General features: G+C 44.9%; 1 protein-coding gene across 1 annotated transcript in view; it reads right to left on the bottom strand.

Annotated features, from left to right (window-relative positions):
* Positions 1–1,078: 1,078 nt before the first annotated feature.
* LOC137355696 (protein lyl-1-like) overlaps positions 1,079–16,702 on the bottom strand; it is a 43,368-nt gene continuing 27,744 nt past the window's right edge. The window contains exons 3-4 of the mRNA XM_068021130.1: positions 6,491–6,585; positions 1,079–5,268 (exon numbers count right to left, since the gene is read on the bottom strand). Coding sequence (XP_067877231.1) covers positions 4,730–5,268; positions 6,491–6,585 — 634 coding nt within the window. The 3' untranslated portion in view covers positions 1,079–4,729. The remainder of the gene's footprint in view (positions 5,269–6,490; positions 6,586–16,702) is intronic.

Below are 16,702 nucleotides of genomic sequence, written 5' to 3'. Positions count from 1 at the left end.
CCTCTTGAACTTCTTTTGTGCCATAGTTGACCCTGGCATATTTTGAAGTGGTGGGTGAGTCAACAGCTGGTAAAATGGCCCCACTTCTCAGCACTTCCACGTGACAGAAAAGTAGCCGCAGAGGTAAAAGTAAATCAAAGAAAGATTGCGCTGTAGGTAGAGGTTAGAGGTGAGAGAATTATCAAGCAGATAACTCCTTATAAAGGGGTGAATGTTCCTCAGAAATGAGATGCACGTCTTAGTCATAACTCCCTATTCTGATTTTATTTATGTATTTTCCAATAGAGTGCATTTTATTTCATTATTGTGGGGAATATTGGTAAAGTGCCTGAGTCGACAGTTGAGGACATCATCTAAATTCAAGAGTATGAGAAAAGGTGAGGTGAAGCAAGACTTGGGAAAGCCTGAGAGGGTGAGGAGAGAGGGAAGGAAATAAGGAATCTTGGGTGCTGGGGGTGGTGGGGAAATGAGGCAGAGTACGAGATACTATATAACAATTTGCATTTATATTGTGCTTTTAAGTTATTAAAACTTGACAAGGCATTTCACAAGAGCGTAATCAGACCAAATTTGACACCAAGCCACGTAAGGAGATATTAGGATAGACAGCTTGGTCAAGAGATAAGTTTTAAGGAGCCTGTCTAAAAGGAAGAGAGATGGTGAGGTTTAGGGAGGGAATTTCAGTCCGCCAGCACCTCGGCAGCTGAAGCTACGGCCACCAGTGGTGGAGTGAAGGTGGATGCTTGAGAGGAGGAAGTGCCAACTATTCCTCTTCTTCCACCTACTTAACTTTGGAAGGTGCAGTGGAGAGCAGGTCTGCAACGTACAATTCTCTCCCCATGTTCCTTAATGCTACCTTCCTCCTCACGGTGGGATAGGGAAGTAAGTTCCTGATCTCCGGCTGGTGTCTCCCAATGAGGGCTGAGGTCAGTTGCTCATTGTACAATTGGGAGCCTTGGAAAAGGCTGGAGATCTCATTGCAATGTCACTGCTTATAGTTATGTATCGAATTATTAACTAACCATCTGATATGGCAGCACAAGTCAGAACTTTAAAAACAAAGTGAGAACCACCAGCATTATGAATAGCTTGTTTTTTTTAATTTTTAAAACACTTCACACATAATAAATAGAACAGTAGGTGACGACAAGTGTGATATTGATGACAATATATATTATGTACATCTGCGGAGAGAGGAAGGTTCTAGAGTTCACTCATCATTCAGCAGATACAAGACTGCAGATGATAGGATACACAGCATGTGATGCCATTTATGTTTAGTTTAGTTTAGTTTAGAGATCCAGCACTGAAACAGGCCCTTCGGCCCACCGAGTCTGTGCCGACCATCAACCACCCATTTTATACTAATCCTACACTAATCCATATTCCTACCACATCCCCACCCGTCCCTATATTTCCCTACCACCTACCTACACTAGGGGCAATTTATAATGGCCAATTAACCTATCAACCTGTCTTTGGCATGTGGGAGGAAACCGGAGCACCCGGCGGAAACCCACGCAGACACAGGGAGAACTTGCAAACTCCGCACAGGCAGTATCCAGAATTGAACCCGGGTCGCTGGAGCTGTGAGGCTGCGGTGCTAACCACTGCGCCACTGTGCCGCCCGTATATGAATATGTTTTCTATTTTATGGAAAGTTTATCAAATTGGAACACTTTTTTTTTTCCTGTAGAAAGTTGTTTGTAACATACCCCAAGAATAATCAGCACTGCCACTTGGCTATAGCCAAGTCACGATGAACTGAAGCATACCAATGAACCCAGCTGTTGGTTGCCTCTTTCCTCAGTTTATTTTTACCTCCAACTCTGGTCAGCATTGGAAGTGTCTTTCAGTGTGACTTTGGCACTTTACCTTGCTGAACCTTTATTGGGACATTTTTTTTAAGCAAGTGATACGAACTGGCTACATTACAAAGGTCCCTGAGCTACGATTTAGGGCCCATTTGTGGTTGTGTCCATAACTAGTGTGATGCTACTTGTGAGTTGTCCTTGTGAAGTTGTCTTCCTCAAACATGAGGAAAACCGCGTAACATATTCACTCACTCATTCATCAGGCTTAACCCTGTTCCACCTTTTAACAAATAGAAATATTGTGAATTTTTTTGCTGTTGAGGATAATCTTAGGTATAAGACTGTGATTTATAGTTGAGGACACCATTGAGCTGATGAGAGAAAAAGAAGGGGAGGCAAATCTAGCATTTATAACTGGGTGATGCTGAAGGCCTTAAAGCATATAGAGAGGGTAAGAAAGGTGGAGTTTTGAATCCTAGAAAAGAATGAGGTAGAATGGGAGACAGTGAATTTGTCGTCTTTTCAACCCAGTAATGACATAGAGAGGAGGAAGGGAATTTCAGATGGTATATTTGAATTTTGGAAGGGAAATGACAATAATGGGAAAAATAAATATCAGAAAGAGGCTGAAGGCCAGAGGTTAGAGAAGAATTGCCAATTAGCTGACAAGATTTACCTTGGATCTTTTAAAAGAGTCAAGTGAGTTGTAAAGGTGCTCTTCAGAAATGTGATATCCATCTTATCCAACTGATACAAATGTTATTTACATGTGCCTGACTTTTGTGTGGTTTAGGTAAACTCAAAAGCAAAATAATTGTCGACATCAAGGTAAGAAAATAAAACACTCTCTCATTTCAGGTACCCAAATCTTGGCACCAATGGCTCCCAAGTGAGGTATTGAAATTCCAGACTCTAGTCTGTGCAATGATGGCCCCAATCATAGCTGAAAACTAAATACCCCACCAGCATGCTGGTCTTTGAGCTGATGGCCAACGTAGTGCTGTGGACCAATGCTCAGTAGGAATTAGGTTTGGCCTGTCCTGATAGAGATTATGTAGGACCTTTAAATACAACAAAGACTCCACTCACCATTCTGGGCAGCATTTCATTGCGCAGTTCATAGGTATGAGGTCAGACTGAAAGACCAGTGTGCGAGGACGTCTATCTTTTCAGATTCCTAGTAGAAAATAAAACGAGCAAAGAGAAGATATAGTCCCAGGAGGGAGCCTTTCCTGTTGAGTGTTACTAACTTATGTGTACCAGCACCTTCCAGGTGTTTGCAGGGTTTTGTCATTCCCAGGAGCTCATGCAATTGGCAGAAGAGGACATAATGTGTGTGTGTGTGTGTGTATGGGCAACAGTTTGTAAGATCTGACTTTAGGCAACGAGTGCACTATGGTTCTGGTGATGCATGTCTGAAGCTTTGCTGGGGGAGCAGTGAGGTGCTAATGAGACATGTTTGTACTGTAGAGGCTCCTGAATGGAGTGCAGTGCTCACTGATTCATTAAATTCCTTCAAGTGAGAGCTGGACCGTTTTCTGGCTGGAGTGGAGACCACCTCATACAGCATGGCATTAATCAGGGATCTCTGGACCAGTTTGGATTACCTGAAAGGGGGGGGGGGGGAATTTCCCAGACATTTCTCCCCCCCCCCCCTAAACTGGCATGGATTCTATCTGGTTTTCCACCTCTCCCAGGAGATCTTTTTGGTGGCATGTATATATTGTGCTGCACAAGGCATCAAACGTGGAATAGGCTGGATTAACCAGAGGGCTTTTTCCTGTCTCATTGTTTGTACGTCACTTAGAATAAGTAACTAAGGGTTTTGTTACACACGCTGGCTTGTGGAAAAAGTGCTTTAAATTCAGTCACTGGGTGCAAGGCAAGTTGCAACTTTTTTTCCTATCACCTCCCTCACAAGAAAAGGCTACTTCATCTTTTAGTATTGAAATGGCTCGTTGCTTCAGAATATTCAGAGTTGCGTCTAATGGATTTCTATCTGTTAAAATAAGCGTTACGCTATTGGTCCTGTGATGTTCTGTTATAATGTGTGTGTGTGTTTTTTTTTAAGGGTAGTTCCTGTGAGCCTCAACACCCTTGGATGAGGGAGGTGAAAATCAGCATGGGGTCTCTCTCCTGTGGCAGAGAGTGAGTGTGTGTGGACATCAGGTGCCATAACAATGACCTACATGGTCAGTGAGCCTGCTAACTCTTGCCCAGGCTCTTACATGATTAGCCAATGACATGAGCTTTCAGTAGGTGATTGGAGGAAATGGAACCGGGGGTGAGGGTGTGTTTGGGGTGGGGAGGGGGGGCGGGGGGCAGCATGGAGGCTCACTAGGCCGAAGCCAAATCCACAAGTTAGCCAACAGCAAATCTTTAAGCAAGAGTCCTCACACAATCTCACATCTGTGGTTTGTAATACGATATCACACTTGTGTTGACCCAATATCCTCTTCGGGTTACTAACAGGGCTGTTCAAACAACACTGAATGCTTCCCCGTTTAGATACACTGAAACATTCCACTATTTGCTCAAGTTATCCTCCAAATGGTTTCACCTTCACAGACGAGACTTACAGTCGGCAAAACACACGGCATAGTCTGAAATTGATCATCTTGAAACATCCCCCCAACCCCCTTTGGTAGGGTTGCCTGTACAAATTTGCTTCGCCTACTCTAAAGCAACAGGGCCCTGGATTTACAAGGATAGGCTCCACACTAACTGATGCACCACCTCTTCCACAAGGGCAGGAACTGAAGTTATACTTGCATCCTCCCACTTGGCATTAATCACTCAATTCTGAATGCTGTTTGAATCCAGTATAAGTAGGAATAAATCAACAGTGGGAATCGTGATCACGAGACTATATTCACTTTCTCTCTCATTGTCCTCTGGTTCACCCTTATTGTTCATCATCGGTGAGCTGCAGCCACTGTGGAGACTAAGGTTGGTTCCCGTGTTTCAGGCTCTGTTTTTATTAAATGCTCCTCCTCCTCCTCAGTGTTTGGACTTCCTCCGTCGCCATAACAACTGGACGACGGTGATGTTGTGGTGGTGACAGAGGACAGTTGCCTTCTCAGGGCCACTGCTGGCATCGCCATTAGCCCCAGCTTTTGCGGAATGGTTAAAGTTTCCGGAGTGGGCGCTGCCTCTGCCCCTGTGTCTCGTGACGGCGGGTCCACGGCGAGGGTACTGCACACCCCGTTCTTCTTGATGGGCAGGCACAGTTTTTCATCCGGCTCCTGCTGCAGCGTCTGGTCGTTGAGTAGCTTCACCAAGAAGTTGATGTACTTCATGGCCAGGCGCAGGATCTCGTTCTTGCTGAGCTTTTTGTCCGGAGGGTGGGTTGGGATGAGCTTGCGCAGATCCGAGAAGGCCCCGTTGACATTTTGTTGCCTCCAGCGCTCCCGACTGTTGGTGAACATTCGCCGGACGACCTTCTGAGGAGGGCCTGAAAAGACACAGACAACCCCTTCAGTCAGGAGGCAAAACAGCTTTTGCGAACAATGGGTCCTCTGTACCCGCCTGCATGTGGAATCTGAATAGTACAGTGCAGAAGGAGGCCATTTGCCCCATTGAGTCTGTGCTGGCTCTTTCTAAAAGCAATCCAGTTAATCCCACTCTTTTCCATCTATCCCTGGAACTTTATCCCCTTGAAGTATATATCCAATTCCCTACAGAAGCTGTCTCCATCATCCCATCAAGAAGTACATTCCAAATCCAAATCATTTTTTGCATTTAAAAAAAAGTTTAAGGGTTTTTGCTTTTTTTTTCTGTGCCCTCTTGTTATTGACACTTCCGACATTGAAAACAGTTTCTCGTTATTTACTCTATCTAACCACTTTGTGATTTTTATTTTTAAACACCTCAGTCAAATCTCCTCTTTACCCCAAAAACCCAGCTTAAAGGCTGCAGATCCAAATCTGATTGGAAGGTGTATGATCATTCTGGAGTCAAAGCTCCAATCAGTGACTGCACATTCACCAATCTTCTCTTCCACTGCAACCCACTCACCGCTGTATATAAAGGCCTGAGGCACACTCAATCTTGGGCCTCATTTAAATTGAGCTGTCGATGATCGCTGGGTGCTCCCAGGTAGTTCACTGCCCAAAGCAGATTTAAATATCAAGCCACCAGCGAGGGAGGAAGGAGGAGGTGGGGAGGGGGGAAACGGAGGAGCGATCAGGTGACGTGGCTCTCTATGGCCTTAAAAAGGACTGCCAAGAAGCCGAGAGGAGCACTACCGGAGCTCTGCATTTACATCCCTTAAAGGGTCACTATCTAGGCCGCATGTAGACTTGGTTATCCTGGACACCGCCCATTTTGGGAAGGAGAAAGCATTAGGCCCCTTATTTACATATGTAAAGGACCTACCACCCACGTCAGGACGGAGCCGAGACGTTTGTACTTCGGCCTTTAGCAATATGATGAGCGGCCTACTTCGAGCCTAGAATGTGCGCAAACGCCTGCCACATTAAACACTTCTGTCGTACGCCTGTAAGATAAGTGCGGCATCGAAAAGTTCCTAAGCTGCTTTAATTCACATCAGGTGGAACTTGAGGGGCAGTCAAAACATCTTAATAGAATTGCAACGCAATGCAGATCCCACAAATACACACAAACTCACTGTATGACTATCTGTAGGTATATGTAGATAGACAAGCTTCACCCACCATCGTGCACCTCCATTTCATAATGGCTTGAAGGCCTTCTCTTGATCCTGTTATTTGAGAACATGCTGAATGTGCTTGTTGCTCCAATATATGCACTAGAATGGGAACAGAATAGATTATGAGCTTTTGCTAACCATGAAATCAGAGATCTTCAAATTGGCTAAGTCAGCCTGACCTCTTAAAAAGAGGCATTTGTTTGAATGTTTCTTTTATGTGTAGCTCTGGAAAATAAGAACTTGCATTTATATAGCACCTTTCATGACCTCAAGACCTCTCAGTGCTTTACAGCCAATGAAGTACTTTTTGCAGTGTGGTAGGAAATGCAGCAGCCAGTATGTGCACAGCAAGCTCCCACAAACAGTAATGCGATAATGACCAGATAAATCTGTTTTTGTGATGCTGGTTGAGGCATAAATATTGGCCAGGACACCAAGAAGAACTCCCTGCACTTCTTCGAAATAGTGCCATGGAATCTTTTGCATCCATGGGATGCAGGCAGACGGGTCCTCAGTTCAACGTCTCATCTGAAAGACAGCACCCCCGACAGTGCAGCACTCCCTCAGAACCGCGCTATAGTATCGGCCTTGATTTCTGTGCTCAAGCCCTGAAGTGGGACTTGAACCCAGAACCTTGTGGTACAGAGGAGAGTGTGCTACCTGCTGAGCCACAGCTGACACACAGTCAGTCTGTCCAGCGAGGTACCATGTAAAGCAAAATGGTAAGGTCATCTCGCTGGGATTGACCCGAGGGATCGGTATTGGTCAGGACACCAGGAGAACTTGCTGCTCTTTGAACATCAGGTCTTTTAAAGTTCACCTGAGCAGGAATTTGGTGCCTCAGTTTAATGTCACATGCAGCAGACCACGTTTTCTATAGTGCAGCACTCCCTCGATTTCTGTAATAATGGTTGAGTCAGAATTACATGCTCAGGTCCTGGAATGGGACTTGAATGCTGAACCTTCTGAATTAGGGGTGTTCTCTCTCCCCCTGCTGCCACCATCACCAACACCAACAAAGTCACTGGGTCACCATCTTGACCCCGAAGACAAGTCAACTGACTTTATGCAACCTGTGGTCGAGGATCATGTGACATTTTATGCAAAACTACTTGAATATTTGAATTACTGAAAAAACAAAGGGACAAAGGAACATCAAAAAGCAAATGGAAAAATGCAGACGTTTTCAACCTTTTCTCCCTTGGTGACCACCAGTGAATATTGGTGAACTCCAGTTACTAGGATCTAACTTCCGAAAGATAGTGTTAGCTAACCAAAGGAAAACAGTGGGATCACTATATAAAATGTTTTAGTACACAGCGCCAAAAATATTGGCTCGAATATAACTTCCAAGAGGACGAGTGCCGGGCAGTGGGATTATTTTTTGGATTGCATTCGAAAAAGAGCCAACATAGAGGTGGCTGAACCCGCCTCCCCCCACCCCTTCCCCTCGGTGGTGTGAATGCAGTTTTCATGGAATAAATAGGATCTCAGGCTTGAACAGGTTGGTGGGATTTGCATCCATTTGGTGAACGAATAGTTAAATAAATGCATCAAGCTTCTATGTTATTTGAGCAACAAAAGGGAAGTACAGACCTTTTTTTCTCTTCACATGGGGTTCTTTTCAGAGAAAGGCAATTTAAGAAAGCTCCAGATTTTCCCACGCTGCACACCATGTGCTAAACAGACTGCTACCAAATTCATGCTAGGGGACAGAGCTTCACTCCAGCAGTGGCTCAGTTGGGAGCACACTCGTCTTTGAGTCACAGGGTTCTGGGTTCAAGTCCCACTCCAGGACCTGAGCACAAAAATCAAGGCTGGTACTCCCAGTGCAGTACTGAGGGAGTGCTGCACTGTCTGAGGTGCCATCTTTAAACTGAGGCTCCCATCTGCTCTCTCAGGTAGATAAAAAAGATCCCATGGCACTATTTAAGTAGGGGTGTTCTGATCAATAATTATCTCTCAATCAACATCACAAAAACAGATGATCTGGTCATTATCACATTGCAGTTTGTGGGATCGTGCTGTGCGCAAATTGGCTACTGCGTTTCCTACATTACAACAGTGACACGTCTAAATTACTTCATTGGTTGCAATGCGCTTTGAGTCGTCCAGCGGTCGTGCAAGGTGCTATATAAAGGCAAGTCTGTCTTTTTATTTCTTCTTTCCTGATGTCCGCCCTCTGGTTGTGGTCCAATACAAGAACAATTTTCCTTTATATAGCATCTTTTAACATAGTAAACCATCCCTAAACCCTCCACAGGAGTGTAAATAGACAAAACATAGGCATTGAAGGGGGCATTAGGATAGGTGCCCAAAAATTTGGTCAAGGGAGTTTTTTTTTCCGAATTCATTCATGAGATGTGGGCCTCACTGGCAAGGTCAGCATTTATTGCCCATCCTTAATTTCCTTTGAGTGGCTTGCTCAGCCATTTCAGAGAGCATTTAAGAGTCGACTACATTGCTGTAGGTCCAGAGTCAAATTTAGGCCAGACCGGTAAGGATGGCAGATTTCCTTCCCTTAAAAGGACATTAATGAACCAGATGGCTTTTTAATAACAATCCAGTAGTTTCATGTCATCGTTACTGATATTAGCTTTTTATTCCAGTTTTATTTAATTGAATTTACATTGCCTAGTTGTCATGGTGGAATTTGAACTCATGTCTCTAGATTATTAGTCCAGTAATCCACTATGCCTCTGCGACTGGCACTGGACACTGGAGCACTTCTCATACCTTGCAAGCCTCCGCTCAGCAAGGGCAGACATTGACAATGAAACTCAGCGTCGCCTCCAGTGTGCCAGCGCAGCCTTCGGTCGTTTGAGGGAAAGAGTGTTTGATGACAAAGACCTCAAACCTGGCACCAAGCTCATGGTCTACAGGGTCAGAGTGTTACCTGCTCTCCTGTATACGCTGGAAACAAGGACACTGTAAAGCAAACATCTCAAAGCCCCGCAGAGATATCACCAGCGGTGCATCCACAAGATCCTGGGAATTCAGTGTCAGGACAGGCGCTCCAATATCAGCATCCTCTCTCAGGCCAACATCCCCAGTATCGAGACACTGGTCATAGCTAGTCAATTACGCTGGGCGGGCCACATCATCTGCACGCCAGACTCCCAAAACGAGCTTTCTACTCCGAGCTCCGTCATGGCAAGAGGCTACCAGGAGGGCAGAGGAAACACTACAAGGATGTCCTTAAAGCCTCCCTGAAAAAATGTGACATGCCCACCGATTCGTGGGAATCTTTTCCCCGAGACCGTTTAAAAGTGGAGAAGAAGCATCTGCGAAGGTGCCAGCCAGTTCGAACAACGTCGACCTGCCCAGGCAGCGACCAAGTGCAAACAACGGAAGAAGTGTTCGGAAATTCCAGCATCCCTTTCATTCGCGTCACCAAACCCCACCTGTAGCAGAGTGTGTGGATCCAGAATTGGACTATTCAGTCACCTCAGGACCCACAACCCTGGAGTGGGAGAAAGTCATCCTTGTTCCCGAGGGCCTGCCTAAGAAGATGATGATGCCTCCGCCCCTCCCCCCACCATAGGTTTGGAGGAGAGAGGGTTGGAGAGGTTTAGGGATGGTATTTCAGAGCACTGTGTAAATGGTTATGATGGCACCTCCTCCCAATCGCACTGCACGGCAATGCAATAGATTACTGCCTAGCCCTTCATGACAGAGCATGGAGTCCCACCCATGCCACTACAATTGCCACTGTGCTGGTAGCAACCCTCATCGTGCCAACTTCTACTGTTCTTTCCTAGACTTTCCCTGTCTCAGTCTCCTTTCTCCCACAATTGCCAAGGCTCTATTTCTTCCATCATCTGATATTCCCTCCATCCCGATTACCCTAATCATGACTCAACAACCTTGATCTTTCAGCGTGGGATGTTTCTCAATCAAACAAGCTCCCTGTACATCGTAGACTGGCATGGTTTGGATTAGCTCAATCTGCTTTTGGACAGTATTGTCGCAAAACTGCCCCTAACCCTGCACCAGAGATCAGAGCAGAATGTATAGATGTTAATACAACTTTCAATTACATTTCACTTTAAGTGGAATAAAATAAGATGCAGATTCAAAGCAATTACCAGACTAAATTATCTTTGTTATTGTGCAGTCTATTTGAGATCCCTGACAAAACAAAACTACGTCGATAGCATTTGTAATTTACATCCTCATTCATATTGCTTAAGATTACAACACTGGGATTGTGAAGATGCTAAGAATTTGCATTTTTAAAAGGACAATTCTGCAATTCCCCCGGCGGTTGTCAGGCTGGTAGGAAAGCAAGTCGGAGGATGCAAGAACCCTATCTCCACCCTGTATCATCATGGTGCTGTCCATGGGAGCTTGCTGTGTGCAAATTGGCTGCCATGTTTCCTATAATGATGACACTTCAAAACTACTTCATTGGTTGTAAAGCACTTTGAGACGTTCTGACGTCATGAGCTATGTCTTATATCCTTTGTACTCACCATGAGCATGGCTCCTCATTGGGAGCACAAGGTCACAGAAATACCCCTTCACTGAGTGAAACTATCACCAGTTATTTGGATTTTTTTTTGTTGTTGAAATTTCTTAGCTCATAACCTGCTTCTGGTTTGAAATATCCACTGGAGGTCATTGCATAACAGACAGCGTGGGAGAGAAAATTACAGCAAATTAAATTCCATGGCCTTCGAATTGGAATTCATTCCTCTCACTTGCCTTTTTTGTGGGTACAATCCCTGCAAAGATATTGTTAATCTTTGTATTCACTCCTCTGTTCCTTTTTTTTTTTATCTCCCTTCAACTCTGGCCAAATTGGTCAGCAGGTCAGTTGTGCTTGGTGCCTCCTGCTATTCCTCGAGCTTCTCAACTCAACCTCTTCCTGGGCATTCTGCCAGTGTGGCTCTGAGTCAACCACTGCAAGCTCATCTTCCAATTTTTGTTCTCCCGCCGCGTCCAATGAAACAGCACAACCTCTTTATGAAGAAGAGCAGGGAAGTCATAGAGTCGTACAGCATAGAAACAGGCCCTTCGGCCCACCGCGTCCATGCCAACCATAATGCCTATCTATACTAATCTCACCTGCCTGCATTAATTCCATATCCCTCTATGCCTTGCTCATTCAAGTACCTGTCCAGAAGCCTCTTGAATGTTGCTACTGTTCCTGCCTCCACCACCACCTCAGGCAGCTCATTCCAGATACCCACTATTCTTTGTGTGAAAAATTTACCCCTTTGATCCCCTTTAAACCTCCTCCCTCTCACCTTAAATCTATGCCCTCTAACCTTAGTCACCCCTACCATGGGGAACAAAGTCTAGCTATCTACCCTATCTATGCCTCTCATAATTTTATATACCTCTATCGTGTCCCCTCTCAGCCTCCTTCGCTCCAGGAAAACAGACCCAGCCTATCCAATCTCTCTTTATAACTCAAGCCCTCCAAGCCAGGCAGCATTCTTGTGAATCTTTTCTGCACCCTCTCTAGCTTAATCACATCTTTCCTGCAGTGCGGCGACCAGAACTGCACACAGTACTCCAAATGCAGCCTAACCAACGTTATGTACAACTGTAACATGACGTCCCAACTCTTGTACTCAATGCCTCAGCCGATGAAGGCAAGCATGTCATACGCCTTCTTCACCACCCTGTCTAACTGTGTTGCCACTTTCAGGGAGCTATGTACTTGCACACCAAGGTCTCTCTGCTCAAGAACACTCCCCAGGGCTCTGCCAATCACTGTATATGTCCTGCCCTGGTTTAACTTCCCAAAATGCATCACTTCGCACTTGGCTGTGTTAAATTCCATTTGCCAATCTCTTGCCCACTTTCCCAGTTTATCTATATCCTGTTGTAACCTTAGACAACCTTCTTCACTGTCCACTATACCACCAATTTTGGTGTCACCTGCAAGCTTACTAATCATGCCCCCTACATTCTCATCTAAGTCATTAATATATATGACAAGCAACAGAGGGCCCAGCACCAATCCCTGCGGCACACCACTGGTCACCGCCCTCCAGTCTGAAAAACAACCCTCCACTACCACCCTCTGCCTCCTATCACCAAGCCAATTTTGTATCCAATTGGCTGACTCACCCTGGATCCCATGTGTTCGAACCTTCTGAACCAGCCTACCATGTGGGACCTTGTCAAAGGCCTTGCTAAAGTCCATGTAGACAACGTCCATCACCCTGCTCTCGTCAATCCTCTTGGTCACCTCCTCAAAAAACTCAAATCAAATTTGTCAGACATGATTTCCCACGCACAAAGCCATGCTGACTATCCCTAATCAGACCTTGCCTTTCCAAATGCATATAAGTCCTGTCTCTCAGAATCCCTTTCAATAACTTTCCCGCCACTGATGTAAGGCTCACCGGCCTGTAGTTCCCTGGCTTATCCCTGCTGCTCTTCTTAAATAAAGGCACACCATTAGCTATCCTCCAGTCTTCCGGTACCTCACCCATGGCTAACAATGATACAAAAATCTCTGCCAGGGCCCCAGCAATCTCCTCCCTTGCTTCCCATAGCATCCTAGGATACACTTGGTCAGGCCCTGGCGATTTATCCACCTTAATGCGCTTCAAAACCTCCAACACCACCTCCTTTGTAATGTTGATATGCTTCAGGATATCACTGTTCCCTCCCTTGAACTCACTTGCTTCCATGACCTTCTCCACGGTAAATACAGACGAGAAATATTCATTTAAGACCTTGCCCATATCCCGTGGCTCCACACACAGATTACCACACTGATCCTTAAGGGGACCTACTGTCTCCCTAGCTACCCTTTTACTCTTAATATACTTATAGAATCTTTTAGGATTCTCCTTTATTTTATCTGCCAGGGAAATCTGATGGCCCCTTTTCTATTTTATTTTTTATTTATTTATTTTTTTATTTTATTTTTTTTATTTAGAGATACAGCACTGAAACAGGCCCTTCGGCCCACCAAGTCTGTGCCGACCATCAACCACCCATTTATACTAATCCGACACTAATACCATATTCCTACCACATCCCCACCTGTTCCTATATTCTCCAACCACCTACCTATACTAGGGGCAATTTATAATGGCCAATTTACCTATCAACCTGCAAGTCTTTTGGTGGTAGGTTGAAACCGGAGCACCCGGCGAAAACCCACGCAGACACAGGGAGAACTTGCAAACTCCACACAGGCAGTACCCAGAATTGAACCCGGGTCGCTGGAGCTGTGAGGCTGCGGTGCTAACCACTGCGCCACTGTGCTGCCCAATTTCCTCCTAATTTCCTTCTTTAGTGAACTCCTACATCCCCTATACTCCTCGAGGGACTCGCTTGATCCCAGTTGCCTATACCTGACACCTGCCTCCTCCTTTGTCCTGACCAGACCCTCAATATCCCTCGTCAACCAAGGTTCCCTGAACTTGCCAGCCTTGCCCTTCCATCTAACAGGAACATGCCAGCAATGTACTCTTCCTATCTCACTTTTAAAAGCCTCCCACTTGCCAGACGTCCCTTTACCTGTAAAGAGCCTCTCCCATTCAACTTTTGAGTGTTCCTGTCTGATGCCATCGAAATTAGCCTTCCCCCAAATTAGGACTTCAAACCTGAGGACCAGTCCTATCCTTTTCCATAACTATCTTGAAGCTAATAGAGTTATGGTCACTGGTCCCAAAGTGCTCCCCCACTGACATATCAACCACCTGCCCAGCCTCATTTCCTAAGAGGAGGTGGAGTGTAGCCCCTTCTCTAGTAGGGCCATCCACATACTGCTTCAGAAAACTATCCTGGACACACTTAACAAATTATTCCCCATCTGATCCCTTAGCACTAAGGCAGTCCCAGTCAATATTAGGGAAGTTAAAATCACCTACTATTACAACCCTATAAATCCTACACCTATATGTGATTTCCCTACAATTATACAGGAAAGTGTTGAAATCACACCTGGAGTACTGTGTACAGTACTGGTCTTTGAAGGAAGGGTATATTTGCCTTTGAGGGGTGCAACGAAAGTTCACTACATTATTTCCTGGGATGAGAGGCCTATCCAAGAAGAGATCGAGTAGAATGAGTCTATATTTTCTGGAGTTTAGAAGAATGAGAGGTGATCTCATTGAAACACATACAATTCTTAAGAGGGCTTCACAGGGTAGATGCTGACAGGCTGTTTCTCCTAACTGGAGAATCCAGAACTAGGGGTCATAGTCTCAGGATAAGGGATCAGCAACTTACGACTGTGGTGATCAGAAATTTCTTCAGAGGGTTGTGACTCTTCGGAATTCTCTACCCCAGTGAGCTGTGGCTGTGCAGTCATTGAGTATATTCAAAACGGAGATCGATAGATCTTTGGGTACTCCGAGAATCAAGGGATATGAGGGATAGGGCAGGAAAGTGGAGTTGATGTAGAAGATCAGCCATGATCACGTTGAATGGTAAAGCAAGCTTGAAGGGCCGAGTGGCCCATTCCTGCTCCTATTTCTTATGCTATGTGGCTAAGCTGAGGAACCCAGAACTTTGCAGGGATCCGGCACAAATCTCAATGTGCTGTGCCAATGCAATGCCCTCCCAACTTCTGCTCCCAAGCCGACCTACCTAAATAAATTTTGTATCCACGCATTTTATTTTTCATTTCATTCAATAGGAAGGGAAAGATTCTTGAAGATAAAATCAAGAGGAGATTTGGGAAGGAGTAGTTTTGATAGGCTGACAGACCTGTTCTCCATTCATGTTATCTTACATTCTTTCTCTTCCTGTGATTGGTGTTGTGACGATATAGTTTGAGCATTTAGTTTGTTGGGGTACGGGTTGGGGAGAGGGGTGACATTAAAAGGCCATTTTTTCGTGTGATTCTTTGGATCAAATATATGTGATCATGAGAAATAGGAGCCATTTGGCCTTTTTATCCTGCTCCGCCATTCAACAAGATCATGAACTATCTTGTACCTCAACTCTACCTTCCCACATTATCCTCATTTCCCCTAATTTACGCTAGAGGGGTAGACGAACAGGACCATTATTTTATAGACTCAGCCGTTTGAATTAGATATGGTCAAATGTTTTTTGTGCTTTCGTTTCATTTCAAAGCCAACTCCTTCGAAAACAAGCATCTAATTAGTGTAAAACGCACAGAAGGATCTGCATAAAGAAATTTCTCATCTTTCCCTCTGGTTCTTTTGCTGGGTGCTGGGCGAGAATAGGCCAGATCTCAGGTGTGAAGAGTTAAATAACTTGTTGGCACTCCCTTGCCTGTGAGGAATATCCACTCGGACAAGCTATCTGAGGAATACAGGTGGCCACAGCAGGACTCCCAACCTTCAGGAGAGATGCAGAGAAAACTTACAGAACAGGGCAGGTTGTCTGGAGTAGTATTTTTGCCCTAAGTTACGTGTGCAGTCTGTCAGTAAAAATACAATACTGATTTTTCACCAAGACTAGATTGACACTAAATTCAATTAGCATTGCTCCCGGCTGTTAGTATAATAGACCATGCCATACCATGTGTTCGAAACAATTAATAGCATCAAAAAAATCTATTCAGTCCTCTTAATACCACATTTAATTCAAATCCAAATGATGCCTATTACCCCACTAGAAAATAGCACTGCATGTTTCTTCTGAATTTCTATTGCCCCATTTAAAACAGTAATACTTTTATTTTATTTTAGATTAAATACTTCTTCCATTACCTTACTACTTTAGATCCTTTTTCTTTTCTTCATTTAGCTGTTCTTTTCTCCTTCTGCTAAATCTTTATCTTCTACCCTTCATCTCCCTCCCTCTTCAACCAGCTATCTTGTGTCTTTCTGCCCTTTTATTCCTCGTTTATTTCCTGTTGTCTCCTTCGTCTTTTCCCCTTCCTCTCATCTACCTGCTTTTCTTTGTGTTATCTGGATTCCTCATTCTTTTCTCATGTCCTTTTTCTCTCACTTCCTCATATTTATTTCCTCCTTGTCGCTCTATTCTGTTCACCCTTTTCTATCTTTCTCCTTAATCTCGTCCTTCCCCCCCCACCACCAACCACCGCCCCCCCAACTATAAAGCTTTCTGACCTCTCATACCCCATGTCTCTCTCTCTCTCTTTATCTAAACTTCTGCCAGTTTTCTCCTCCGTTTCTCTTCAGACTGTTGCCATCAGTGCTTCTCCCCTTCGCTTCCCTCCAGGCTGCTCATTCCTGCGTTCTGGCTCCTCTCTTCCAATCTATCATTTTCCAGCTCCCTCCTGCTTCCATTTCCACCGCCCCCC

Source organism: Heterodontus francisci, chromosome 43, assembly GCF_036365525.1.
Source record: "Heterodontus francisci isolate sHetFra1 chromosome 43, sHetFra1.hap1, whole genome shotgun sequence".
NCBI classification, from domain to species: Eukaryota; Metazoa; Chordata; class Chondrichthyes; order Heterodontiformes; family Heterodontidae; genus Heterodontus; species Heterodontus francisci.
The sequence above is the reverse complement of the archived record's forward strand: the minus strand, read 5'-3'. Positions and strand labels throughout refer to the sequence as shown.